Genomic DNA, 26,662 nt, shown 5'->3' on the forward strand with positions numbered 1-26,662 from the left:
CTCCCTCCTCATTTTGGGAGTTCTTTGTTTTAGTAGTTTGAGATTCACAAGTGTCCCTTTAAAAATCTTTGTTTGCCCAGAGCAGTTACAATTCCTCGTTTTCTGTTTAATGCCTGTGTCTGAGACCCAGTGCAAGTGGGAACCAAGGTGAGAACATGTTTAATTAATGACAGGTATAAGCCTGTATAAGAACCATTTGGGGGGTGCTGAAGAGATGGCTGGGCAGTTAGAGCATGTGCTGCTCTGGCAGGGGACCCAGGTTTGGTTCCCAGCACCCACGTGGTGGTTCACAGCCATCAGTGACCCCAGCTTCAGGATCTCCTCTGATCCCACCCAGTTCACTCAGTAAACAGAATGCACGTAAGGCAACACATAGATAAGGGAGGTAAAGTTTTTAAGTACAGAGTTGAGAAAAGAGCCTGTTGACTGTTAGTTACCTTTGGAGGGCTGGCTGCATCTCGGTGATTGGAGACAGAGTCCTGTGGGAAGCCTAGGCTGGCACAGGCGTCTCCCCTGCTCTGCCTTGCCAAGCGCTTGCCTTACGCCAGATGTGAATTTCTCTAAGTGTTTTCTTAATATGGTTTTAAATTTTTCTCCATTTAATCCATGAATTATTTTTTCATTGAGAAAAATTTATTGTCTTTAAAACTGTGGTTTAAACTTTTAACTTGAAATAAAATGCATATTTCTAGAAAAAGTAAAATGAAAAATTTGAGTATTAGTTGGGTTTTTTGTCCTCTATATTTTTGTAATCATTGCTTCATTTGATATTTTAAAAAACATAATCCTATATTTCTTTTTCTAATTTAGGATCTGTGAACTTTTGCAAAGTGGAGCCATAATGAATAAATTTTACCAGCCTCACGAAGCGCATATTCCCTACCTCCTACAGCTCTTCATTGACTACAATCTTTATGGAATGAATTTAATAAACCTGGCTGCTGTCAAGTTCCGAAAAGCAAGAAGGAAAGGTACGGTTCATTTTCCAGTGCAGATTAAGGGTGTCATGGAACGAGTGGCTTACAAAGTAGTACACACTGAGAAGCGGGTGCCGAGTGGATAGGGAACAGAGGAATGCTGGGAGTGGAGCTTGAGAGTGTCAGGAAACACCGAGCAGAGGACATTTCCAGAGCTTTAGAGGAGGCTCAGTGGTTCAGAGCAGGGGCTGCCTTCCCAGAGGACCCAGCATTGATGCCCAGCACCCACGAAGTACCTCACAACTATTTTTAATTCCCGTCCCAAGGAGTCCAGTGTCACCCTAAAGCACCAAGCACACAAATGCTAAACGGGCAAAAATCCCCATACACATAAATTTACTAGTTTATGAAGATACTTACGTGCTATGTAAATCACCCTCTTCTAAGGAGACAACTGAAGATTTTTCATGTTTGGAACTATGTAGGCATTGTCCTAGATTTCAAATATTTTAGTCACTTTGAAAAGGAAACTTTTATACTTTGATTCTGAAATCTTCAAACTTCCCAGCCCTGTAACTCCTAAGCAGGCATAAGTCTATAAGTTTTTAAGTCCATAGCAATTAATGCCTTGAACCCAGTATATTACTCCCCTTCAAAGGCCAAAATTATTTATTTATTTACTTACAAACTATAACACGAGCTAATAACCTCAAGTTTTAATAACATTATTCTTTCCTCATCTTCTCAGTGATTGGCGTAATATAAAATCTCTCATAAGAAATCAGACTGTCTGAATGAGTAGTTCTCCTTAAATCCTAAGAATCGTTAAGAAAAATGTCATATAAGGAAGGACGAGGTAGGCTTGACCTCCTGTTATCCTCTTTGTGAAAGGGTAGCACTTTGGAGGCCAGAAGTAGGTTCACACTTAAAGCAATCACATATAGTCAGTTTAACTTTGACAGTGGTACTATGATAATTCAGTTGAGAAAGAATAGTCATTTCAGAAACTATTTCTGGATTTATTGGATGTCCATATATTATGACTAGGACATATAGTTTATTGGTTTATACTGTGTGTGTGTTCGTACACGCACACCTGCACTGTCTGCATCCAGAGGTCTATGTATCCTAGAACAACGTTCTACCCCAAGCTACATCCCTCTTTTTCTTTCCATTTGACATAGGGTCTCACTGCGTTGTTCAGGCCAGCCTTGACCTCAGTCTGTACCCCATGTAGGCATTGGACTTACTATTCCTGCCCTCCTGCCTCAGTTGCCTCAATTGGGATCACAGACCTGTACCACCATTCCAAATGAATTATACATTTTAAGTCATTAAAATGCATTACATATATATGTAAAGTATATATAGAGATATATAAAATAAATATATATGTATATAAAACATAAATTATCAAGTATCTTAGATGAAAAATCTGCCCAGCCTTGAATTTGAAAGGGAAGTTTTAGAAAAATCTGTGAGGGGAAGAGTTGGTAAGTTGAATTTTCTTAAAGTTTAAAACTTTTCCTCAGTGAAAACACATTTTAAAGAGTGAAAAGTAAAGGCTGAAGGGACGTCTCAGCAGTTAGGAGCACCAGCTTCTCTCACAGAGCACTCCAGGTCAAGCACTCACATGTGTTTACAAGTCTGTCAGTCCAGTTCTAGGGATCCAATTCCTCCTTTTGTCCTCGGTGGGCCCCAGCCACACATGGAGCACAGATGTACAGGCAGACAGACACTCACACAGGTAAGATAGCAACATTTCCCCGTGTATCAGTTCTTTGAGAATTTTGTACCATGTATTTAAATCATATTTACTCCCTCCCTCTATGCCTCCAGATCCATATCCTGTCTCCTCTCCAGCTCTCTTACTTTTTTCATCTCATCAAGTACAGTTTGTGCTGCCTATGTCCTCGAAGATGTATGGCCTTCACTGGAGTGGTTAACGTGTGAGGGACCACACTCTTATAGAAAACTGACTTTCCTCTCTCTAGTAGCTATTGGTTGCCAATATCTCCATAGCTTCTAGTGGCTGTCCAACTCCGCTCTCCATGCTAGAATTTTGCCTGGCTAAAGCTTCATAGGTTGTGTGCACGGTGTGTTACCTGCTGTACATTTGTATGTGCAGATGCCCTGCTGTGGCCAGAAAACAGATCCCTTTAGTTCTCCACCGCCGCTTCTGACTCTTAGATATGCTCGTCCGTCCTTTCTGCAGGGATCCCTGAGCCTTAGGAAGAGGGGTGTGATGTAGATGGCCTATTTAGGTCTGTGCATTCTGCAGCGTGTGCGTGCGTGCGTGCGTGCGTGCGTGCGTGTGTGTGTGTGTGTGTGTGTGTGTGTGGTGTGTATTGACCAGTTGTAGGTCTCTCTGCTGATCGCCATCCACTGCAAAATGAAGCTTATCTTATGAGAGTTGACAGTTGTACTACTAATCTGAGGGTATACTTATAAACTATTAGAATTCTGTGTAATACCATTCCCATTTTGCACAGTAATAGTAGATTCTCCTTTAGGGCCTGTGGCCTGTCTAGCTGCCAGTTCATGTCCCCAATGTCATTGCCAGACTGTGGAACTGTTCTTAAATACAAGCAGGCTGTACATGTTTACTCCTAGGGCCTTTGTGCCACTGTTGTACCAGTGAACTGGTCATTTTTACAGCTTACAGAATTCATAGCTGAGTAACATTGATGGTTACTTTTCTCCTCTTGTAGCATAGCACCCTGTGAGCACTGGCTACTACTTAGCCAGGAGGGATAAGGCTTCTGGGTGGGTAGCAGCTTGATTTCCTTGTGTTCTATGAGTCAGTCATGTGATGCGTTTACAGTAGGTTCTTACCTTCAAGTCTAGAGAGTAATCAGGAGCATTGGCAGTCCTTAGAATTCACATGTATCATACATGATTGTCTTTAAGGGGCTCTTAAACTCCTAGTTCACAAGCCATGCCTCTGTCTTCTTGCACTGCCATCAACATTACTCTCCCAGTTTGGTGACTGTTGGATGTTACCTCACTTGGTGCCAACTCCAAAAGAGCTGGCCATTCCTGGCCCTGGTCTTTTTATTTGTTATACTCTGGTGTTTAGTAGGGACACTGTTACCCGTTACGGGGTGACTGTAATTGTTTAGTAGGGACACTGTTGCCCCGTTATGGGGTGACTATAATTGTTTAGCAGGGACACTGTTGCCCCGTTATGGGGTGATTGTAATTGTGTATGTATATATTTAATGAAGCTTTTCATGTGACTTCTTGAAATGTTTTAATGTGCGCCATTCCTCCCTATGGTGCTTTGAATAAAAATGACGCCCTTGGGCTAATACATGTGACTATTCTGTCACCAGAGAGTGAAACTATTAGATGGAGATTTAGGATTAGGAGGTGTGGTCATGTTGGAGGAAGTTTGTCAATGGGAGTGAACTTTGAGGTTTCAAAAGCCCATGCCAGGCTTAGTCTCTCTCTACCTACAGATCAGGATGTAGACTCCCAGCTACTTCTCCAGCACCTTGTCTGCTTGCATGACACCAGTGCGCTCGCGCTCTCTCTCTCTCTCTTGCGCTCTCTCTCTCTCTCTCTCTCTCTCTCTCTCTCTCTGTGTGTGTCTGTCTGTCTGTCTGTCTGTCTGTCTGTCTCGGGTAGTAATAATGGACTAAACTATAGCCAACCCTTCTTGCTTATGGTCTGTCTTCACAGCAGTAGAAGAGTGACCAAGACATTCCCCATAGTCCTTCTGTACCTTAGCATCCCATTCCCATTCCCATTCAGTCCTCTCTGCTCTGTTTAACGCGGTACACCACTGCATTGGACAGCCCACCCCACTGTGGTCCCTGACTAATTCTCTGACCTCTATAGGTATTCTCAATGGAGCTGACATCGGAAAAAGCTAACCCTAAAATGAGAGGAAACATTTGTCTTTCCAGGTCTGGGTTACTGAGAATGATTGTTCCTAGCTCCATCCATTTACTGCCATATCACCAGTATCTTGGGTTCTGGAACCTTGACTTGAGGCAGTGAGGGGTTGAAGAAAGGACAGACATAGTTGCAAAGAAGATGGGATCTGGCAGCATTGTTTGGCCCCCACTTCTATCACCATAGGAACCTCAGCAGATTTATTCTGTTCAGCCCTGGGGAAGGCTCAGGTAGTTGAGTAGGAAGCCCCTGTAGGCAAGGCTGTGGCCTCCTCCAGAAGGAGGCTGCAGAAGCTAGTCTTTACCCACTGGTCAGTACTTCATACTCTGACTCCTGGGAAAGCGTTGCCATCCGTCCTGAGTCTGGCCCTTGTGGATAATGGCTTTGCCAGTGTTCATAGGGCGCTTGGTCTCGGGGTTCTCAGCAGCCCCTGCACATGTGGAGGTTCACATTCACTCAGACCACTCACTCACCTGGGCCTCCTCTGCTCTGCACACTTCACCTGCCATTTTCATATGTTCATTTTTTAGTAGCTGATAAATGGTCTACATTTTCCTTATCCATTATTAGTTGATGGACATCTAGGCTGTATCCATTTTCTAGCTATTGTTAATAGAGTAGCAGTGAACACAGATAGTTCTATAGTAGGCTATATGGAGTCTTTTGGATATATGCCCCATAGTACTATAGTTATGGACCATGTGGTGGGAGTATTTCTAGCTTTCTGAAGAACTTCCACACTAATTTTCTTTTTTTTATTGGATTTTTTTTATTTATATTTCAAATGTTATCCCCTTTCCAGTTTCCAGTCTATAAACTCCCTATCCCATCCCCCTCCCCTTTCTTCTATGAGGGTACCCTCCCCAACCATTCACCCCTTCCCACCTCCCACCCTGACATTCCCCTACATTGGGGGTGTCCAGCCTTGGCAGGACCAAGGGCTTCTGTTCCCATTGGTGCCCAACAAGGCATCCTCTGACATATGCAACTGGAGTCATGGGTCAGTCTTTGGGTAGTGGTTTAGTCACTGGGAGCTCTGGTTGGTTGGTATTGTTGTTCTTATGGGGTTGCAAGCCCCTTCAGCTCTTTCAATCCTTTCTCTAACTCCTCCAATGGGGACCCTGTTCTCAGTTCAATGGTTGGCTGCGAGCATTCGCCTCTGTATTTGTCCTGCTCTGGCTGTGCCTCTCAGGAGACAGCTATATTAGGCTCCTGTCAGCATGCACTTCTTGGCTCCATCAATATTGTCTAGTTTTGGTGGCTGCATATATATGGGCTATACACCCAGGCACAGCAGGCTCTGAATGGCTATTCCTTCAGTCTCTACTCCAACTTTGTTTCCATATGTTCTCCTATGAATATTTTTCTCCCTTTTAAGAAGGAGTGAAGCATCTGCACTTTGGTCATCCTTCTTCTTGAGCTTCATGTGGTCTGTGGATTGTATCTTGGGTAATTTGAGCTTTTGGGCTAATAGCCACTTATCAGTGAGTGCATACCGCGTCATACTAATTTTCATAGTAGCTATGCGACTTTGCATTCATACCGGCCATGAATAAGTGTTTCTCTTCCCCACAAACCTGACAGTATTTGTTGTCATTTGTTGTTGGGGCAGCATCTCTCTACATGCCTGTGGCTGCCCTGGAACTCACTGCCCTTTAATTAACAGTGCTGGCACTAAGGTATGCCACCTCACCCTGTCATTTGTTTTGGATTTTTGGGTTTATTTTGGTTTTTGTTTTTATCTTAGCCGTTCTGATTGCAATAAGATGAAATCTCAGAGTAGTTTCAATTTGCATTTCTCTTATGGCTTATGCTGACTATTCTTTAAAAATATTTCTTAGTTGTGTTTTTTCCTTCGAGAGCACTGTTTACTTCCTTTCCCCATTTTTAAATTTGGTTGTTTTCTTTTTTTTTTTTTAAGATTTATTTATTATATATGTAAGTACATGTAGCTGTCTTCAGACATACCAGAAGAAGGCATCAGATCTCATTACAGATGGTGTGAGTCACCATGTGGTTGCTGGGATTTGAACTCAGGACCTCTGGAAAAGCGATCAAGTGCTCTTAACCACTCAGCCATCTCTCCAGCCCAGGTTGTTTTCTTAATGTTTAGTTTCTTAGTCCTTTGTGTATTTCAGAACTAGCCCTCTAACATGTGAGCTGGAAAATCTTTTTCGGTTCTATAGGCTACCTCTTTCCTGAAGTGGTGCTGTGTTTCTTGAAGTGTGCTTTTTAGTTTCATGAGATCCCATGTATTAGTTATTTGCCTCCATGCACGCCCTGTTGGGTCACGCTCAGAGACTTTCCCTGTGCCATTGAGTTCACGTGCATTCCTACTTTTCTGTAGGGAAGATTGAGAATATCAGGTCTTATTTTGAAGTCATGGGTCCATTTGGAGTTGAGTTTTATGCAGGATGAGATATAAGGATCTAGTTCATTCTGGTACACATAGCAATCCGCATTGACTAGCACCATTTTGAAGATGATTGCTCTAATGTGCTGTTGGCCTCTTTGTCAAAATAGCATTGCTGTAGGAGTGTGAGTTTATGTGGTCTGTAGTTCTCTTGCACTTGTCAGTGCCTGTTTTTATACCAATACCATGCTGGGTTTATTACTATAGAGTCCCAGTTTGCTTTCTATTGTTGTGATAAAGACCATGACCAAAGCAACTTGAGGTAAGGAAGAAAGGGTTTGCCTTACACATCTTGAGTCAGTCCATTGAGAGAAGGTGAAACAGGAACCAGAGGCAGTAGCTCAGGCGGAGGGCATGGAGGGACGCTGCTTACTGGCTTACTCCGCTTTAACTCAGGCGGAGGGCATGGAGGGACGCTGCTTACTGGCTTACTCCGCTTTACCTGCCCATTTTGCTTTCTCATGCACCGGAGGACCACCTCCCCAGGGGTGGCACTACCCTCAGTGGTCTGGACACACCCACAACATTCAAAAGATGTCCTAGAGGCTTGCCCATAGGTCACCATGATGGGCATCTTCTCAATTGAGGCTCACCCTTCCGAGATTACTCTGGGTTGTGTCAAGTTGACAACAAAAGTAACACAACTGGTCTAACTGTGCGGTATAACTTGATCTAGATGGGGATACCGTCCAGCCATTCTTTCATTGCCCAGGATTGTTTGGATTGTCCTGGGTCCTTTGTTTCCATGAGATTTAAGATTTTTTTTCTTTTCAGTTTCTGTGAAGAAACTTCTGTGAAAATGTGATGAGGATTGCATTGACTCCCTACTTTGCTTTTGATAGGATGTGAGTGATAGGATGTGAAGTTCGCCATTATTCCTGCCGAGCCATGGGCATGGATGACCTTTCCATCTTCTGAGAGTCTTTTCAGTTTCCTTGTCAGTGTCTTAACATTGTCAGTCTACATGGTTTTTACCTTTTTAGGTTAGATTTATTGCAAGATGCGTTTTTAAAGGTTTATTTTAACTTTTGTTTTATGGACATACATGTTTAGCCTGCATTTACATGTGTTTGCCGTGTTTGTACCTGGTGCCTGCAGAGGCAAGAAGAGAAAATTAAATCCTGTGGTACTGGAATTAAAAGTGTTTGTGAGCTGCAGTGTGGGTGTTAGGAGCTGAGCTCAAGTTCACTGCAAGGATGGAAAGTGCTCTAACCACTGAGCTATCTCTCAAGCCCAAGACACACACACACACACACACACACGCGCGCGCGCGCACACACAATACACACGCACACACACACACTATACACACACACAGACACAGTACACACACACAGACACACACACGCACAATACACACACTTGCACACACACACAGTACACACACACGCACACACACAGACACACACATGCACACACACACAGACACACACATGCGCACACACACGCACACACGCACAATACACACACATGCACACACACACAGTACACACACACGCACACACACAGACACACACATGCACACACACACAGACACACGCGCGCGCGCGCACACACACGCACACACACACACACACACACACACACACACACGCAGGCACGCGCGTGCGTGCTTTGTTTATTTATTCACTCACTTTACATCCTGATCACAGCCCCCCACGTTTCTCCTCCCAGTCCCCTCCTCACAGGGCTCCTCCCCACCTCCTCTTTACCTCTGAAAAGGGGAAGGTCCCCCTGGGTCCTAACATATCCTGGCACCTTAGTTCTTTACTTTTTTAATGAGGTGTTGATAATATTTACCTGAATATTTACATATACTTATTATGCTATGAAATTTTATAAGTACTTCTTACTCAAATCAATTTATTACAAATACTTTTTTTCTACTCACACTTAAATTTAGAGTTATTGCTCTCAATTGTGCATATGTAATCCTGTGTGTCAGTGAATCTTTAAAATATATTTGGGTATTCTTAAATGATTTGTAAATTATTTTACAAAGAGGATAATTTTGTGCAAATTATAAATATAACTTGCCAGATGTCATGGCTCGAGTGCATTTAACCTTAGCATTTAGGATGCAGAGTCTGCCTGGTCTATGAGTTTGAGACTGCCTTAGTCTAGATATCGAGTTCTAGGTTACCCAAGGCTCTGTAATGAGACCCTGTCACCAGTAAATATATGGTAGATGGATTGTTTAGACAAAAAGTTTAAGGTATAATTTATTTTGGGTTGGTTAGATAAAAAGTTTAAAAGTACAATTTATTTAAATTTTCCTTTCTTTCTCTAGGTGATGCCTCGCATGCAACTGGATTATTCAAGCCTCAGTTGTCAGGAAATTCTCCTGCTGGCACTTTATTTAGGTGGGAAGAGGATGAAATACCAAGGTTAGCCGATGTTGTCCTCAAAGAAATGAAAGTTTTGTGTCTGTACATTTGTAGTCAGTCACCAGTGGTCATCATAATTGAAACTTAGCCTTTTACTACAGTTGGTCTTTTAAAAGTTTATATTTAAACTGTATCAATAACATAACATGGAATCATGGGTTTAAAGAACAGACCATGGCAGTGAGGGCATGAGACGCAGGAGGGAAAGACACTTGCTGCCAAATCCGATGACCCGAATTTGATGCCTGGCATCCACATGGTAGGAGAGAACAAATTCCTGAAAACACACAGTCACACAAGTGCAAAATGTAAAATTAACCGTGACTTTAAAAATAAATAAAAGATGATGGAAAGACCTAGTTGTGACCTAATTAATACAAAGGACCTGAAGGAGGTTGTTACACTTCTTGCCATTATTAACTGTCATCTGCAAGTTACCAAGTTACAAACTCAGTTATTATAAAGTAGCAATTTTGAATTAAAGTAGCACATATTCTTAATAAAAACAACTCTTTAGGTTTCTAAATATTAAGGAGTTATGGAAATAAATACACCACAAAATACAACTGGTTCCTTGTAGCTATTTTTTGATTATGCTTTTTGTTAAAGTTGTTGTATATCCCAAATGCTTAGGTTTTCCTGCCACAAAGCAGACACACGATCACCACCTTTCCAATTATCAGTCAGCGGCCTCATCGTGTAACATTCACTTTGTTATCCACATAAGGTGGAGTGTCCGCATAGCACTGCCTTCCTGGGCCTCCTGCTCTGGTTACTGCAGTGTTGGCAGCATGGCCACTGTCTTCCTCTTCTTAACTTCGTGTATGTTATCCAGTTTTTAAGAGGTTTAAGTTACATTTGTTTGTTGTATACATGCACACATGCACAAAAATTAGAGTTCAACTTGGGGGGGTCAGTTTTCTCTTCCACCCTATAGATCCTGGGAATAGAACTCAGGCCATTCGGTTTGATGCCAAATGGTTTTACCCTGTGAGCCATCTTGCTGGTCCTATTTTTTACATTTATATTTGTTTTAATTTATATTTATGTAATTATTTGGTGAGTGTGTGTGTGCATATGTGTTATGGTGCAGTGTTGGGGTCATAAGACAAATGTTGGGTTGCATCTTTCCTTCTATCTTGTGAGATCTGGAGATCAACTTTAGGTTATTAGTAGGTCTGCCTGCAAGCACCCTGCTCAATCACTTTCCATCTCATCTCTTAGAAGTCTTTCACGGAGCCTGGAACCTGCCAGTCAGGCTGCACAGCCCCAGAGAAGTGCTTTCTTATTCCTCAGGGCTAGAATCACAGATTCAGGGTACGCCCAGATCTTTACATGGATACTGGAGATCTGAACACAGATTCTCATGTGTGTGTGGCAAGCATTTTTTTTACTGGGGTGTCTCTCAGCCCACCGACCCAATGGCTTTTTTCCTTTTAAGCAGATTTGTGTATTTATGTGTGTGAAGAAGTGGGGTGGGGACATAGTATTTATTGACTTTGCTTTTAATATATATTAAGAAAATGTATTGCCAGACAGTGGTGGTGCACGCCTCTAATCTCAGCACTTAGGATGCAGAGGTAAGCAGATGTCCAGGTTCAAGGTCAGCCTGATCTACCTAGTGAGTTTGAGGACAGCCAGGGCTACCAAAACAATATAAAATGAAACAACTTACTGGTTAAACTTAAAATGATCATGAAAATACTTGTTTGAGTGTATACACCTTTTATAATCTCAACACTTAGTAAATTGAAGCACAGAGATCAGAAATTTGAGGAGGCAAAACCTGGCTATTTAGTAGAACGCTGCCAGATAAACCAGTCCAAAGGATCAGCTTTACTCAGAGCTCATCCAATTGCCCTAATTTACTTTCAGTTGCTTTGATCAAAAGCAGCCTGGGAATGAAAGGATTTATTTCATCTTATAGCTCAGTGCATCGAGAAGGAAAGTCAGGGCAGGAACTCAAAGCAGACTGTAAGAACTGAAGCAGAACCACAGGGGAGGGATGCTGCCTATTGCTTTGCTCACTGGTTTCCTTAGCTTGCTCTTCATACAGCCCAGGACCACCTGCCTAGAAGAGCCTCTACCCACAGTAGATTAGGCCAGAAACTTGGCCACCAGTTTGAGATGTAGTCTTGGTTGCTTCTGGATTACAGCTTCTGTGTAAAATTATTTGTATTACTGTACTATCAGAATGATTTTTAAAGGTTTTTAAGTAAGTAGTAAAAGTAATCACTATTCCTGAATTCTGCTCATTAACAACAATTTGAAGCCTCATCCAATAATTTTATGACCTAATTCTGATTAGGTCATAAAAGTATAATAAAGGCACACTGACTAGGATTAAAATTGAAATTTTACTATAACAAATTGAACTTTAGAATGTTTGTAAGAAGTCTTTTTCTTAAAGTTCTACAAACCAGCTGTAGGGAAAGATAGAACTAGACAAGCTAGTGAAGTTTCACTCAGTGACATTATTAACTCAGTTAAACACAGATGACTGGGGACCTTTTCTTTAATACTTATGTGTGTATGTATGTATGTATGTATGTATGTATGTATGTATGTATGTATTATGTATTATGTATTATGTATTATGTATTTATTTGCAGTTAGTCTCACGATGTAGTCATGGCTAGCTAGCCTGGAATTCACTGTGTATACTCAAACTTGTAGCATTCCTCCTGCCTCCTCTTTCCTCATGCTGAGATTACAGATGTATACCACCATTCCTTGCTAGCGCCATGTGTTTTTGTTTGTTTTAGAGCCTGTTGTTTCTCCCAATGTTTATATAATCTGAGAATCTGTGATTTCATTGAATATAAATAAAAGATAATGCCAGAAGTTTTCCCATAAACCAGTAGAAGTGATTTGTCTCATTTCTCTCCCTAGTCTAGCGTGTTTTTCTAGGTGCCTTTAAAACAATACAGTGGATTATTTGATATCCCTTTATAAGCACTATTACAAAGGACACAGAGTTGTAATAAGTCAGATGTTCTACTTTATTCTGTGTTGTAAGAGGAAATTACCAAGTGCTGTGGTTCTCAGAGTTGTTTGCTACAGCAGTCATAGTCTGAGGACAGACGTCCACCGTGTCTGCCTGATAGAATGAGAGAGAGAGGTGTGTGTGTGTGTGTGTGTGTGTGTGTGTGTGTGTGTGTGTGTGTGCGCGCGCGCGCGCGCATGCGCACTGCATTTGTAGACTCATGAGACAGAATGGGTATTATGATCAAAGGATGTCCTACTGTTGCATGGGTTTGGCTTCAAAGATTAAACTGAGGCTGCCACATTTGTAAGGCAAGCTGAACCAACCTATAGGTATTTTTAGAGTATAAATGTTTAAATTCTGTCTGTCATGATTCTAATTAGTTGATCTCTTGTATTCAGTTGTTAGAGAAATACTTGGGAACAGTCCTGTAAGTTCCATTGTAATTTTTATCTAACTTTAATAACCAAAATGAATTGTCTGCATTTACTTAATGACTGAAAACTTTTTATCATTATTTTCTACTGAAAATATTTTGAAGAGATTTTCCCCTCTAGAAATAGTACATGGACAACCACAAGACATAGTGGTGTATATTTAATCCCAGAACTTGAAAGGCAGAGACAGGAAGATCTCTGCGAATCTGAGGCCCACCTGGTCTGCACCATGAATTCCAGGACAGCCAGGGCTATGTAGAGAGAACCTGTCTCAAAAAGGAACATTTTTTTTTCTACTGTGAGATTATGTTTTTTCAGTGTTACTGAGTCTTTTTTCCCAAAAGTACCAGTCTTAGTAATGTTCATTTTTGTCATAACTCTTATATTTGTCAATATAATTCTTTGAAGTTGCAAAACATGTTAATGTAAGAAGAAGATTGTTAACTCTGAACTCTTCTATCTAGCACTTAAATCCATGACAACATGGATTTTATTCAGTTATGTGGACAGGGAGGCCAACCTACTCTGGGAATTATTTTTTTCTAAAAGGTAAAGGGATATGGTTAGCTTACTCTGCCTTTCTTTAGAATGGCACAAAGATTTGTGCATGTGTTTGTGATTTAACAATGAACTTCTTGGTTCTGTTTTGTGGTGGTGAGGGCACTGTAGATCAGAGCCAGACCTCAGGCTTCCCAGCAGACTTTCTTCATTGAGCTGTATGCCACCAGCCGTGACAACTTAGTGTCTGATGTTGACCCAATTCTCTTTAAGAGAAGGCGATGGAAAGTAATGCTTCTTAGTGTTCTCCATAAAACTTTAAAGAACATTCGATAAACAGTTTACTCAGTCTGCACCCCCATTACAGCAAGGTCTCTAACCTTTCATTTCATTTACTATCTCCCAGGCATGAACTACAAAGTCTGTGACAGGAAACCTCATATCTGTACCATGTCTCTGTGCATTCTGGGAGGAATGACAGACACATGGTGTCTGCCTACTTTCCTTTTTAGTGGCTCTGCGGGAACTAGGTCACAGAGTGTCAGAGAGGCTGGTCCGTGTGTGGTTCTCATAGAAGGAACTGTTGTCACCTGTGCCAGCTGGAACTCACTGCTAGTGTGGCTGTTCCTTCAGCAGTGGGAGGAATGCTAGTGCCTCCAGCTCAGCAGTGGCTGAGGACAGAAGACGCAGTGTCACTTGACACCTGTCAGTATGCTCACCTCCCCTTACCAAAAATTATGTATGGTGGCAGATGTAAGATACGCCTGTAGGCACCTTATTCTAAATAGTTATGATTTTTAGTGAATTCTTATGTTGTCTTAACCATTTTTTAGCCAGATCCACATACTAGGCATCAAATATTCCTCACATATAGAATATGATTCTGAATATACGGGTGGTAAATAGTATCCATTTAAAATGGTATCTATAGAATGTCATTATAATTTTTCTGTCCTGTTGTTATTTCATACACATGGTATCATGAATAATCATGAATTCATTTAATATTCTCAGGTTTTCTTATTATCACCAGAGCCTAAGGAAAGTCTCCGATCCCAGCAGCAGCAACAACCTGGGACGTTTGTGCTCCTTGCTTATGTACTGCTCTCCTCTCTTCCCAGTTCTCTACTGCTGGAAGGTGTGGAGCCCCTGAGTACCTGTGAGTTAGAAGTGGACGCCGTAGCTGCTGACATCTTGAATAGGCTGGATATTGAGGGTACGCACAGGATCACTCTTACTGTGCAATCTCACCTGTAGAACATGGTAAAGTGGAACCGAGGTGCCATTAGAGAAGGCTACAGAGGGAGAAGGCGCGATGTCCTGAGGTGTGCTCCTTGTGCACCTGGGAACCCGCCTTGAAGGAAAACTTGTTAGGTTGTTGGTTTCAGAGGGCTCGGTCCCTGGTTGTCGGGCTCCGTCGTTTCCAGGCCTAGGGTAAGACAGTATGTCCTGGCAGAAGGGCGTGGGAGCAACACTGCCTCCCTCCCTCATGGACGAGAACAGTCAGAAAGGGACCAGGACAGATGCGTGTGCAGTACCCCTCTCAACAGCCTATGCAGCTATGCCGTGAATGGCTTCATTCACTGCTCACCTCAGTGCTCTCCGTGCCGTCACTTCTTCATCTAGCCGTCAGCCTGGGACCAAACCTTCAACCAACGACTCTTCAGACAATGTCTCCTATGTAATCACTATACATAGTCATCTATATTGCTTATTTATAGTTCTTTTACATTACTATGTTTACCTAAATAGGAATCAGAAGTAGGTGGCACTAAATAAAATTAGCCAGTATAAGATAATTTTGCATACTCTGCCTTTTAATTGTTTTATCTTCAGGTTATATATCCTGGAGAGAAGTTTTAGAATCATCTCTCATCAGCGTGTGAATTTTACTTACTTGGTGTGTGTGTTTTGTTTTTTAATTTATTTATTACGTATAGTGTTCTGCCTGCATGTATGCTTGCAGGCCAGAAGAGGGCATCAGATCTCATTACGGATGGTTATGCACCACCATGTGGGTGCTGGGAATTGAACTCAGGACCTCTGGAAGAGCAGTCAGTGCTCTTAACTGCTGAGCCATCTTTTCATCCTTTTGTGTGTTTTTGTTTTTGTTTGTTTTTTTTCCCAGTCAAAATAGAAAATTGAAAAAGGAGGCACCATTAAAATGTGGAATTGAGATAATTTGTTCATTATAGCACACACCATGTTTTTCTTTAAAACAAATATCATTAGGCATGATAGTACACACCTTTAATCCTATCATTGAGAAGACAGAGGCAGGCAGATCTCCACTGGGTCCCAGGCCAGCCGGGGTGCCATAGTGAGTTCCATCCCAGTCAAGGGTACACAGCAAACTGCCCCACACCAAGTACTTATTAAAGTTTAAGCAGTTTATAGAGAAGAAGTTTTCATTTTGACCCTTGTATTATTGTTGTGATTGCAGCTCAAATTGGTGGAAACCCTGGGCTGCAGGCCATATGGGAAGATGAAAAACAGCGACGAAGAAACAGGAATGAAAACTCTCAAATTAGCCAGCCAGAATCACAAGGTGAAAGTCAGTAAATGCTTCAAATAGGAAAATCGTCACTGAGTTTGCCCTCAGCACTAGATGTGTCTTAAATCACCCTTAATTTTCCTATGTAATCTCCTGTTGTCATTGCTGTACCACCAGTAGAGCTTTATAATTACCTCCAGACTAGTATTCATGTATTCATCCCGTTGTCTCTGTGTGCTCTTGGTTTTTATGTGCCTTACCTTCTTGCCACAAGAGCTAGTTGTTCCCTTTCCGTTCTCAACTATATCCGTGTCTTCTTTTTCCAAATAAGATACTGAAAACCATGGAATCCCACTTAGAAGCACCATTTTATTTGTTCTGCTTAGAAAATGTTGGCCATGAAACACTGTCCCCACTGTCCTCTGAAACTGCCCGCCACACTCTCACCTTGATCATCGTATGCAGCTGAGGACCCCTTCATTATTAAACACTGCTGTACTCGAAAAGGATTGAGGGCTCACATAACATGTATACAGCAAAGTCTTAATGCTAAATCTGAAAGTGTAAAGGACAGCTCAGAAATAAATGTTGCGATAAGTCTCCACTGAAGCCCAATGAAAAATTTAAATTTCACTGTAATATTTAGAGTGCTAAAAATGTATTGGTAAAATTTAAGTGTCTTTTTCTATGCCCTTTAAAATATAAATATATTTTACAAAGAAGGAAATTTCTAATTTCAGGGTGCATGATGTATTTATGATTAGAGAGCAATAGTTTTGTTGTTGTTATTGTTATTTTCTTTTGTTTTAGGTTGTAATTATAGAACTTAAACTTGAAGTGATGATAAGTTCTTAATTTCATTGTTTAATAACCTCCCTTTCTCGTTTGTATGATTTTATACCAGGGCTGCATTTAGATGGTAGGATGTGAGTCGGGAGAAAGATAAAGTGCTGTGATTGTCAAAGCTCCTTTAAGGAAAAAGGAGAAGTATTTCATCCATTTGCTATCTAATGTACTTTTTAAATTTAAAGATTGCAGACTCGTGCCAGCAACAGAAAGTGAAAAAATTTTTCAGAAGAGACTTCAAGAAATTCTCAAACAGAATGATTTCTCAGTGTAAGTGCCTATCTATTAGAGAGCTCAGAGCTCAGCTTACTGCTTTGCTAAATGGTTTGTTATAAAAGTTATGTTTTAATGAAGCAGAACACTATCAGGATCTGTGGACTACAGCAGTGGGTCCCAGGAGTTCTCTGCTGAGTTAACATTGCACTCTGAGATTCTGTCTCCTGAAATGCTTCCCTGTTCACCGGCCAACATGATAGAAGTCCACAGAGACAACGATTGGAGCAAAGGTGAGGTCATCTGATTATCTTCTCAATTAAACCGAAAATGCTAAAGCAAACATTGTATCAGACACTTAAGTTAATATTTGCCCGTTTCCTTGTTTGTTTTTCTCCTCAGAAATAAATATGGATGTAGCAAAAATTATTTCCTGTTCTTGACCCTTTCTAAATCTCTAAAGATAAATACTATACTAAAGTTTCTATAAACTGTTAGGAAGTAAAATTTTGTGACGATTTTTTTATACATGTATGTTCATGTACACAGACATATATGTATGTACTGTTGCTTAAGGCTTCAAATTTTATACAAATGATGTCACTATTGGCAAAAATTAAGCAACTAGCGTTTACATTCAAAAATGTAACAGCTAATCAAGAAATAATTTAAATAGCACAAATTCACTCATTTTAAGTACATAAGAACTCCATAATCTAATGTTAGAAAATACCCATGAGCCTACAGGCTTCCTTATTGGCATCATGGCCATTCCCAGGACCAGTTCCTAAGCAACCATTGTTTTAGATGTTTGTCTGTCTACACTCGTAGATATGTCATATAAATGAAGTCATACAATATGGGTTTTTTCTTCTATCACTTAGCAAATACTTTCACGGTTTATGCTGTGGTAATTATCAACATTTTATTTTTTTTTATTACCAATTGTTAGATTCATTAATCCATTTATCAATTGGTAGATGTTTAAGTTCCTTTCACTTTTGACTGATTAAAATAATGTTCATGTGAACAATAAAATATAAAATTTAAAGTAAATGTGATATGATTTGAAAAATTATATTGAAAATCGTAGCAAATAAACCAATTGCAAAGTAAGTTTTACTATAGAGTAATGCTTAACTAAGTGTGTTTTTTATTTCTTTTCAGTAGACACCAGAGTGTGGAATTCATAGAACATGTAGTAAATTTGTGTTTGTTTTTTCCATAGTGGGCACTGTTTTATGTTACTTCCTGCATTGTGTAAGGTTTCTTATGACTTAGTGTTTTTATTTAACACTTGGTATTATGTCTTTATTGTTCTAGAGTATATGAAATACTATCTTACTGAGGCCTAATTTTTATTTCCCTCACTACTAATAGTGATTATCATCTTTTTACGCCAACATCTTCATTTTGAAATTTACCATTGCTTTTTCATTTTAGCTGCTGATAGCTTTACTTTAATACTTATTGGTTCCTCTATAAGTATTAGAACCGTTTTCACTTTTTCCCAGGGCTACGTCTGCCCTCTCAGTGGCTTTGTGCAAAGTTTTCTCCACCGAACGCTGACAGGTTGCGTGCAAATCTGTGCTGTGCACAGTTGGTAGGTAAGAGGGTGGTGAGGGCTCTGTTGCTTCTGTTGAAGCCTCCTTGATCCGGCTGTGGAGTGCTCAGGCCGGGGACCCTTGACAACGATCAGGTGCTGACTAGCAGACTGAAGTGAATACAGAGAGTACACGGTAACGATTGTGCGTGTCTGTGTGAGTGCGCACAGTTGTCTGCAGACAGAGTGGGGATTGGATCCCCTCCAGCTGAGGGGAGGCTGGGAGTCGCCTGATGATGTTGCTGGGAGGTGAGCTCTGCGAACATCCGGGCAGAACTGCAGAGCATCTCCCAAGTCCTGGGCTCTCATATGAGACTTCCTGATTGGTTTTTATTTCTTCCTCTCAAGCTTATTCTGTAAACTCCCATTTTTAAGCTTATTTTATTCATCTTGTTTCTGCATTATGTTTTTAATTCTTTAGTATTTTTCATGTCTTCAGTTTTAATGTCCTGCTTACCTGTGTCTTCTGATGGCTTAGGTTTCGTACTTGGTATATGCATCCTTCTCTATCCTGTCGTAAGGAAAGTTTCCTAACGTAGCTATCCTAAGGCTTAGGTGTATGTCTAGTTTGTTTTAGGCCGCTGTCATAAATACTATGACCAAAACCAACTGGGAGAAGGAGGCGTTTGTTTCCTCTTATGTTTCCAGGTAATAAATAGTCCATCACTGAGGAAAGTAATAAGTACTCAAGCAGGAGTAGAGGCAAGAACCATGGAGGAGAGCTGCTCATTGGCTTGCTTCCTCTGGCTTCCTCAGCTGCCCGCAGAAGACCGCCTGCCCACGGGTGGCACTGCCCACAGTGGGACGGCCCTTCCTACAGATGAGCAATGGAGAAAGTGTCCCTCAGGCACGCCCCCAGGCCAGTCTGAGCCAGATGGCCCTTCCTACAGCTGAGCAATGGAGAAAGTGTCCCTCAGACATGCCCCCAGGCCAGTCTGAGCCAGGCAGTTCCCAACTGATATGTCCTCAGGTCACTGTAAGTTGTGTTGACAGTTCAAGCTCACTGGGAGACTAATAACCCTTCCAGCTACATACATAATCCATCACTTTAATCTATAGCGTTTTCTTTCTTGTTTATCCACAAGATCTTACACTGTCAGAATTTAAAATAGTCTAACTTTTTTTTTTTTTTTTGGAGCTGGGGACCGAACCCAGGGCCTTGTGCTTCCTAGGCAAGCGCTCTACCACTGAGCTAAATCCCCAACCCCTAAAATAGTCTAACTTTTAAAAGCTCCACAGTCTTTTAAAAAATTCCAACAATTTAAAAGTCCAAATTCTCTTTAAAAATCCAGAGTATGTGTATTCCTTTCCCCTATGGCTGTTATAAATCTCCATGACCAAATCAACTTAGAGAAGAAAGTGCTTGGGCTTACAGTTCCAGAGGGATAGGAGACCATCACCATCATGGCAGGACGGTGTAGCAGCAGGCATGGGAGTTGTCAGGAGCAACAGTGGAGAATCACTTCTTAAACCAGAAGCAGGAACCAGAGAGAGTGAACCAAGAATGATGAATGACTTTGAAACCTCAAAGTTCACCCCAAAGCAACACGCTTCCTGCAACCAGGCTATGCCTCCCGAGCCTCCTGTCTTAGTTACCCCTCTCTTGCTGTGTTCAGATGCCATCCATAAGCAAGGCAGCTTGTAGAGGAAACAGTTCCCTGGGGCTTGCAGTTTCAGAGGCTGAGCCTGTCACCATCATAGCAGGGAGCATGGCAGCAGGCAGGCATGGTGCACACTAGAAGAGAGAGTCTACATCCTGATCCACAAGGATGAGGCACTGAGAGAGGCAGGGCGGGACTCACTGGGAGTGGAGAGGGCCCACCCCCAGTGACACACCTCTTCCAGCAACCCACAGTCCTTCCCAAGCCAACTGAGGACCACGTATCCAAACACAGGCGCCAACTGGGGCTGTTCTCTTTCAACATCACATTTGCCCGAAGAGACCCACCAACTGGGGACAAAGTACTCAGATGCCCAAGATGATAGGGACCATCTCATTGTAGCCCCACAGTGGCTCAACTAGGGGCACCCAGAAGAACAGCAAAACCCACTATATCATTGTGTATAAAGACGGAGGAACCATGACGTAGTTAACAGTCAAATCAAAACCAAGATCCAGTGATGTAAAAGGCTCTGTGTCCAGCACCTGCAACCTCCTCGTGGTCCTTTGGGTTCCGAAGGGTTGGATAAGTCCCACTTCTTTTGCTCTGCCGTCCTTGGCACACGGACATGTCTCATAGGTTGTGTTGGCTCTACTCACACCTGTCATCTCCTTGGTGGCAAATGTCTTGGTCCTGGCATTTCCCGAGTGCTGGGACCTCCACTACACCATCATCGTCAGTGGCCACGCTTGGCCTCTCCATGGATTCCAAATCTGCCACACGGTGCTAGGTCTCAGCTGCTCTCTGTGTCCTTCAGTCGCGCATTTGACATATGCATATGTATGTGTAGCGGATGCTCGAGACTTCAAAACCAGTACCAGGTCGGGATAACTTCTAGGTGCCAGCTTGATATGCAGTCTTTCCACCACTACAGCGTCTGTGTGCTGACCTAAGGAAACATTCCAGAAGATCTGTCCCAGTGATGCTGATCGCTTATTAATTACAGCTGATTTTACAGCCACAGCCAAGCAGTCTCCACTGCTCCAAGAAAGCACAAGTTCTCCTTGCCACCCATTCTTTTCCCTTCCTCCCTCCAAACCTTCTGGTAAGCCCCTGCCCATACTTCTTACTTCTCCAACTCATGGCCTCACTTTTTCACTTACTGTTTGTGTGTGTGTGTGTGTGTGTGTATTCATTCCTAAATATAACCTTTTCAGTCTGTATAATGTATGTTTTCAGGGTTGACTGTTTGGTACAGTTACTGGGAAAGGTCACCTCTCTTGCTACCACCTTTTCTCAGTTGCCCATACTTCTTTGTATAGGACTGAGGCCTTATAATTCTATGGATTCTTAATTAAAGTATATCACACAGATGGCCTCAGTAGATTTTGGGGGGATTCCTAACTTCCCTCTGAAGCTTCAGAAGCCATGTCTCCATGTCTATATTTCTCTGCACATTTTTACCTCCTAAGCTCACCATAGCTCATTAAATCTAAGCGTTCAATGGTCTTTCCATCCTAATGTTCCAAATGCTTCCACATCCTCCTCAAGCCCAGCATGGAGGCCCTTCCCAGCAAGTCCACTCTCAGGGCCAGTTTCTGTCCTACTTTCAGCCTGTTTTTCTGTTGCTATGATAAAAAAGACTTGTGGAGAAAGAGTAGGCTTCATTCTGGTGTCAGTTCATCACTGCTCAGTGAAGAAGTCCGGCAGGAACTCGGAAGGAACCTGGAGGCAGGAACTGAAACAGAGCCCACCCAGGAACACTGCTTCCTGGCTTACTCCCAGGTCCTTGTTTAGCTTCCACAGTAGCACCACAGTGTGATCAAAAAACATTTCACAGACATTTCCTGGTTCACCTAGATCAAGGCAATTCCCCAGTTGAGACTCTGTTAGTTAACTCTGGGCTGTGTCAAGTTGATAACTAGTTTTTTCCATTTAGATCTCTAATTCTTACATGAAAGAGAAAGACCTAATTATGTGTGTATGGGACTCTGTAAGTAGTCATGTGATATATTTATTAAATAGTCTCGTTGCTCCTCTAGACTCCCCACCATCACATGTCCTAGGATCATCTCACACCATCTCAGTTGTCCCTTTTAAGACTTGTCAGACTGAGAATTGTCTCTCTTGATCCTGTAAAATGGCTTCCTGCTATTAACTTGAGGGTCTCATTGTTATTTTTCTGTAAAGAACTCTCTGTGGGCTTTTATTGAGGATTTCTTATTTTATAGATTGGTTTAAGGAGTATTTTAATCTTTTTCATACCAGCGCATGTACAAACACGACATCGTTCTCATTTTACTTGCTCTTTTCCCCCATGGCCTTCAATAGTTTTGTAATTCTACGTTGTATTTCGTTTTCTATAATCTAAGTAATTTTTAATTATTGTAGTTATGAGCTTTATTTTTAAATTTATGTCATTGCTGATAATTGTGGATTTCAGTGGCCTTTGCGTATCATTTCTGTCTAGAGACTTTTATTAGTACTAATAGTTCAGATGTATTTTTTCTTAGAGCTTAGTGGATTCAGTCACTGTCTGCAAAGTACTGTTCCTTTCTCAAGCCCATTTCGTCTCCCAGATCCTTAAAAAAAATTCTCATTTCTTTTTCTGTGTGTGGGCGATTGCCTGCATGTATGTCAGAGTAGAACATATATGCAATGCCCCTGAAGGCCAGAAGAGGGCAACAGGCCTCTTGGAACTGGACTTTAGATGGCTTTGAGCTGCCCTGTGGATGCTAGGAATAAGAGCTGACTCTTCTGAGAAAGCCACAGTTCTCCTGACTCCTGAACCATCTCTCATGCCCCTCCCCTCATGCCCTAGTGGTCTGCCACAGCATCAAGGATCACGCAGAATAAAAATGCCGATGGCCAGATCTTCAAACCCAATGCTTCCCTTTTCTTTTCTTGTCTCCTCCTCTTCCTCTTCCTCCTCTACCTCTTCTAACACCTCTTCCTCTTTCTCTTCTTCTTTTTTGCTTTTTGAGGTTGTTTGTGTTTTTTTGCATTTTTGTTTTCAGCCTGGGCTAGCCAAGCACTTTCTGTGTAGACCAGGTTGGTCTGGGATTGGGGTCTCCTCAGTGAGGCAGAGAGATGTTTTAAAAGTTCTCTAAGACCAGAGTTTACATAGGACCGTGGTAGATGTACTCTAATCAGGTTAGTAGCCTTGGTTATCCTTATTTTCTTGAAGTTGTGTCCATTTAATATATGATGAATATTAAATCAAGATTTACCAAATGGTCTTCTGAATTTACTGAAATTAGTCTTTCTTTTATACTCTATTAATATGGTGTTATATTTTTTCAATATTTATTTAGTTTTTAATAGTTTTCTTAGAATTTTAGCATATCAGTGAAAAAGAGCCATACTTGCCTCATTAAACAATTGTAAGGTTTCAACTTCCCTTTTGAGAATTTTCATTAAATTAGGATCATCTGTCTCTTTTGGATTTCATAGATAAAACCACCCAGCCCCTCCAGATGCCCCTCCAGATGCCCCTCCAGTTGTATGAATGGCTTCCTTGTGAAGTAGCTGCTTTATCCGCTCTGGCTTTCTTCCGTCCTGCTGAGTCTGTTTTGATTCCATTTTCCCTAAGACCTTGTCCACTGTGCTGGAGTTTTCCATGGATTGGCATAAAGCAGTTTGTAGCATTATCTAGCGTCCTTACCTGTAACACTCCGGTTCACTCTCGCCTGTGTGCCTGTGCTTTCCCCGGAACTGCTTTGGTCATTGTAATTATCCTTACCATTGTCCCTGTCAGACCACCAGGATTTGTTTTTAACCAAATGTTTATTTTAGAAAGCTGTTTTCTGGGTTTTGATTATTGGTTTATTTGTTTTGATTAAATACTCTTGTCTTAGATTGGCTGTTTTGTAGTATATTTTATATAAAAATATTTTTTTCTGAGTAGTTAACTCTCTAAAAACTCAAAAACATTTAAATATCAAGTCTGTTTTAATGTCTAAGCAAAAACTGTTTTTCCAGTTAGCTGTAATCCTTCCAATTAGCTGCTGATTGTGTATATGTAGTCAGTGTCTCCCTCTCCTCTCCTCTCCGCTTCCCTCTCCGTCCTCTCTCCCTTTAAAACATGCTTTCTATCTCTCCGTTACTAGATTCTAATATGGGATTTGTTTCGTCTGTGTTCTTAAAATTATTGATTCTTTCTGGGCATTAGATCCTCTATCACATGTTAAACGAAACTATTTTTAGGTAACAAATAAGAAGCTTTTGAAAAATATACAATTAACATAAAATGAATTTATCTTGAACCACAGAGAATAAAAACCTTTATCGTTGAGGATCTACGAGTACTCATACCTGCCTGTATTCCCAGCACTCAGGAACAGAAGCAGACTGATCAGGATTTAAGATCATGACAAGTTAGGGGCCAGATGGGGCTACAGGAGATCTTATTAGAAAACACAACAAAACATAACACACACCGTGCGTCTCAGTCCTGGTTTTTACCTGAATACTGTAATCATATGAGTATAGTAAAAATGCAGGCGAGCTTATAAGTATTTGGCGAGCTGTAAATCCATGTTGTTTTGCCTTTTGTTTGTTTCTCTTGTTGAGAAGGTCTCACTGTATAGTCTAGCTAGACTGGAGCTCACCGAGTAAACCAGGCTGGTCCAGAACTCGGGGAGGTGTGCCTGCATGTGTACACCTCCCTCCCCTGGGATGGGAGAGGGGTATTAAATACATGTGACTGATGATGACGTCCTCTGAGCTTTTTATTACATTTATATTATATTTTTATTTAGTATATTTCACCAATATTCCAAGACTTTCAGGTACATTTACACTGTAAAATTCCATAATTTATACAAATTCTGTACTGTGTAAGCTGCTGGGTTTTAGCACCGAGGCATTGCCTTAACGCTCTTGTCGTCTTTGTCGTCCTAAGGTAACACTAAACATAAAGTAGAAGAAGCACTCATTAATGAAGAAGCAATTTTGAACCTCATAGAAAATAGTCAGACTTTTCAGCCTTTGACTCAAAGACTGAGTGAGACACCGGTTTTCAGTAAGTAACAACACTACCTTAAATGTGTCGTGTTTTAATCAAAGTAACTTTCTGGGTTGTTTTTCCCCCCTTTGCTTTGAAGAAGTGAACATTTCACATTTAGTAAATGCTGAGTATAAAAATTATGTATCCCATTAGATCGAGTAGTTCTATATTTTCTCCTTGTTTTTCCTTAAAACAATATAAATAAACAGCTGTAAATGAAAAATTTTTTTCTTGAACCATATTGGGTAAAAGGATGTTGTTTTAGGGATAAAACAAATTATCTTCTTTTCTTTTACTATTTCTGTGTGTGAAGTATGCATACATGTTTTAGAATGTAAGGGTATGCAGGGATGTGCACATGCATTTGGAGATGCAAGGATAAGCAGGTGTGTGCACATGCATGTGGAGATGCAAGGATAAGCAGGTATGTGCACATGCATGTGGAGGTGTGAGGATAAGCAGGTGTGTGCACATCTGGAGGTGTGAGGATAAGCAGGTGTGTGCACATCTGGAGGTGTGAGGATAAGCAGGTGTGTGCACATCTGGAGGTGTGAGGATAAGCAGGTGTGTGCACATCTGGAGGTGTGAGGATAAGCAGGTGTGTGCACATGCGTGTGGAGGTGTGAGGATAAGCAGGTGTGTGCACATGCGTGTGGAGGTGTGAGGATAAGCAGGTGTGTGCACATGCGTGTGGAGGCCCCAGCACAATGGCAGAGGCATCATCCTCACTCACTGAGACAGCCAGAGCCCATCGCGCCCGCAGCTCACTGATATGGCTTGTCTTGGTAGTCAGCCTGCTCTGGAATCCTCTTCTCCACCTCCAGGACAAGAGCCACAGCTGGGCCGCTCTGCCCAGCAGCATTTTATGGGCTCCTGGAGAGCTAAACTCTAGTCCTTACACTTGCAGAGTAAGTGTACATTAACTACTGAGCCAGCTCCTGGCAACCAAACACACTCATTTTAAAACAGTATCCAAATGAGACATAGTGATAAAATTGTGGATGCTTTGCTGCAGTATGAGGAAGTTTACATTAAGCCACGAGTTCTGAAGCAGCACAGTGTATGACAGTGTTGTTTTACCTCCCTAAATGCACTTCAACCATAAACCATTTACACATTAGGCTTCTCAGTTTGCTTGGTACCACCACCATTATGCTGCTTCTGTGTTTCTCTTTTCAAGTTTTTATATTGTATATTTGAATTCTTTATATATTCTTGGTATCAATCCCATTATATAAATAACTTTATTGAAAAGATATTTCCACAAAAGCTAATATGGAAAAGAAATGGAGATCCCTTACATCAACCTTAGACCTCTATGTGCGCATGCACAGACACCTGCACACACATTTGCACCCA

The 26,662-nt window shown here is 41.5% G+C and overlaps 1 protein-coding gene across 6 annotated transcripts in view; it reads left to right on the top strand.

Moving 5' to 3' along the window:
* Positions 1–26,662, top strand: part of Rev3l (REV3 like, DNA directed polymerase zeta catalytic subunit) — a 158,187-nt gene that overhangs the window by 62,265 nt on the left and 69,260 nt on the right. For 5 of the 6 annotated variants that reach the window (XR_362259.3, XR_005497269.2, XM_063279173.1 and 2 more), the window contains exons 4-10: positions 811–971; positions 9,521–9,617; positions 14,660–14,754; positions 15,982–16,086; positions 17,064–17,148; positions 17,233–17,384; positions 25,199–25,318. Coding sequence is in view for 4 of the 6 variants with exons in the window: in XM_063279173.1 (XP_063135243.1) it covers positions 811–971; positions 9,521–9,617; positions 14,660–14,754; positions 15,982–16,086; positions 17,064–17,148; positions 17,233–17,384; positions 25,199–25,318 (815 nt within the window). In the remaining 2 variants the exon portion in view is untranslated. The remainder of the gene's footprint in view (positions 1–810; positions 972–9,520; positions 9,618–14,659; positions 14,755–15,981; positions 16,087–17,063; positions 17,149–17,232; positions 17,385–25,198; positions 25,319–26,662) is intronic. The other variant, NM_001083966.1, reaches the window with a different exon arrangement.

This window comes from Rattus norvegicus, chromosome 20, assembly GCF_036323735.1.
Source record: "Rattus norvegicus strain BN/NHsdMcwi chromosome 20, GRCr8, whole genome shotgun sequence".
Taxonomy (NCBI): domain Eukaryota; kingdom Metazoa; phylum Chordata; class Mammalia; order Rodentia; family Muridae; genus Rattus; species Rattus norvegicus.